This window comes from Procambarus clarkii, chromosome 6 (assembly GCF_040958095.1).
Source record: "Procambarus clarkii isolate CNS0578487 chromosome 6, FALCON_Pclarkii_2.0, whole genome shotgun sequence".
Classification (NCBI taxonomy): domain Eukaryota; kingdom Metazoa; phylum Arthropoda; class Malacostraca; order Decapoda; family Cambaridae; genus Procambarus; species Procambarus clarkii.
Genome location: NC_091155.1, coordinates 31,040,036 through 31,042,720, shown reverse-complemented (window position 1 = coordinate 31,042,720; position 2,685 = coordinate 31,040,036). Strand labels below are relative to the sequence as shown.

The 2,685-nt window shown below is 52.9% G+C and overlaps 1 protein-coding gene across 1 annotated transcript; it reads left to right on the top strand.

Moving 5' to 3' along the window:
- Positions 1 to 1,833: 1,833 nt before the first annotated feature.
- Positions 1,834 to 2,193, top strand: LOC138355770 (uncharacterized protein DKFZp434B061-like). Its single transcript, XM_069311250.1, has one exon. The coding sequence runs from the start codon at positions 1,834 to 1,836 to the stop codon at positions 2,191 to 2,193; it is 360 nt and encodes a 119-aa protein (XP_069167351.1).
- Positions 2,194 to 2,685: the final 492 nt, after the last annotated feature.

The window sequence follows — 2,685 nt, the reverse complement described above, 5'->3', positions numbered from 1 at the left end:
CCACGAGGACTGGTCACCATCAGGGTCCCACGAGGACTGGTCATCATCAGGGTCCCACGAGGACTGGTCACCATCAGGGTCCCACGAGGACTGGTCACTAGCGGGGGTCCCACGAGGACTGGTCATCATCAGGGTCCCACGAGGACTGGTCACCATCAGGGTCCCACGAGGACTGGTCATCATCAGGGTCCCACGAGGACTGGTCACCATCAGGGTCCCACGAGGACTGGTCACTAGCGGGGGTCCCACGAGGACTGGTCATCATCAGGGTCCCACGAGGACTGGTCACCATCAGGGTCCCACGAGGACTGGTCACTAGCGGGGGTCCCACGAGGACTGGTCATCATCAGGGTCCCACGAGGACTGGTCACCATCAGGGTCCCACGAGGACTGGTCATCATCAGGGTCCCACGAGGACTGGTCACCATCAGGGTCCCACGAGGACTGGTCACTAGCGGGGGTCCCACGAGGACTGGTCACTAGCGGGGGTCCCACGAGGACTGGTCATCATCAGGGTCCCACGAGGACTGGTCATCATCAGGGTCCCACGAGGACTGGTCATCATCAGGGTCCCACGAGGACTGGTCATCATCAGGGTCCCACGAGGACTAGCCACCATCAGGGTCCCAACCAGTAGTACAAGAGACACTACAATTATCAGCAGGTAGAGTAAAGCAGAATCTCATTTATATTTTATGATGAATTAGATAGACATGATCAAGTGGTGTGAACTTTCTGATTACTGCAGCAGTTATAACAAAATTATGATATGAAGTCTCTCTCTCTCTCTCTTTCTCTCTCTCACACACACACACACACACACACACACACACACACACACACACACACACACACACACACATAGAGGTAGCCGTAGAGGAAGTACTCAGATAACTCTCATAACTAGACGAAACTAAAGATATCGGACCAGACAACGTATCACCATGGATGCTAAAAGAAGTGGCTCAGACCCTCAGCATACCTCTAGCATTGATCTTTACTTATTTAATTACAAAGGGCGAATTACCCTGCTGCTAGAAAATATAAATGTGGTACCAATTTGCAAGAAAGAAGATTGAGAAGAGACACTTAACTACAGACCAGTGTCACTAACGAGCAGCTCCTGCAAAGTACTTGAGAGACTAATAAGAATAAGACTAGATATACACACTTGGAGATAATTAGGCTACGCTAGATTGCGTATTTATGGGCTGCCAAAAAGTCTTTGACACAGTACCATACAAGAGTTTACTACACAAACTTGAGAGGCAGGCGGGAGTAAGTGTAAGTGGGAATGGGTAAGAGGAGAGTGACAGGTGTCAGAGAGTGACAGTGAGGGGCGAGAAGTTGGACTGGAGTCGGGAAACAAGCGGAGTGCCTCAAGGATCGGTGCTGGGACCCATACTATTTCTCATTCATGCTAATGACCTATCTACAAGAGTTGAAACCTCCTCTAGATAGGTCGCATGAGGACCTATCGTGGGACCCACGATAGGTCGACCTTGTCTAAGATAGCTTAGACAAGCTGCAGTGTTGGTCCGTGAATTGACTTATGGATTTCAACAGCAGCAAGCACAGGGTGAGGTAAATGGGAAGTAGTGGTCGGAGACCAAGGGATAGTCCACAGTGAAGGGGAACTACCTCCCTGTATCGACTAGGGGGAAAAAGACCTGGGAGTGAATATAACATTAAACCTAACTCCGGAGGCTCATATAAACAGGATAACGTCAGCAGCATACTCTACACCAGCAAAAGTCACAACATCAATCAGAAACCTTGATAAGGAGACAATTAAGTCACTGAACACAGTCTAAACTAGACCAGTTTTTGAGTATGCCGCCCCTCGTGGCGCCCCTCGTGGCGCCCCCCCGTGCCGCCCCTCGTGGCGCCCCTCGTGGCGCCACCCCCGTGCCGCCCCTCGTGGCGCCCCCCGTGCCGCCCCTCGTGGCGCCCCTCGTGCCGCCCCCCGTGCCGCCCCTCGTGGCGTCCCTCGTGCCGCCCCTCGTGCCGCCCCTCGTGGCGCCCCCCCGTGCCGCCCCTCGTGGCGCCCCCCGTGCCGCCCCTCGTGGCGCCCCTCGTGCCGCCCCTCGTGCCGCCCCCCGTGCCGCCCCTAGTGGCGTCCCTCGTGCCGCCCCTCATGCCGCCCCTCGTGCCGCCCCCCGTGCCGCCCCTCGCGCCGCCCCCATCATATAAACCACATCAAGAAACGCGGAAAGTTTCAGAAGTTGTCAACGAGACTCGTCCCAGAACCACATCAAGAAACGCGGAAAGTTTCAGAAGTTGTCAACGAGACTCGTCCCAGAATTGCAAGGAATAACGCATGAAGAACAATCGAAAGAGCTGGACCTGACGTCACTAGAGAAGAGGGAGCGGGGAGACATGATAGAGACGTATAAGATACTTAGGGAGATTGACAAAGTGGTAACAAACAGGAAATGTTCGTAATGAATACTAATAGAACTGGATGGAGGCTTGGCAAACGGATGAGCCATAGGGATGTTAGAGTAAGACTGGTGTGAAAATGTTACCTGCTAAAACAGCAGGTTGAGGAAACCAACTCCATTCATAAGTTTAATTGTAGATATGATAGGGGAATAGATAGGGAAATCACAATAATTTGATTGATCTACGAGAAATTCTGGGTTTACCCAGGACGCTGCTTCCCTCCCCGCTTTACTCCAAAGA

What these genes read in the sequence shown, in the direction of transcription:
- LOC138355770 (XM_069311250.1), top strand. Translation starts at nt 1,834, where the DNA reads ATGCCGCCCCTCGTGGCGCCCCTCGTGGCGCCCCCCCGTGCCGCCCCT.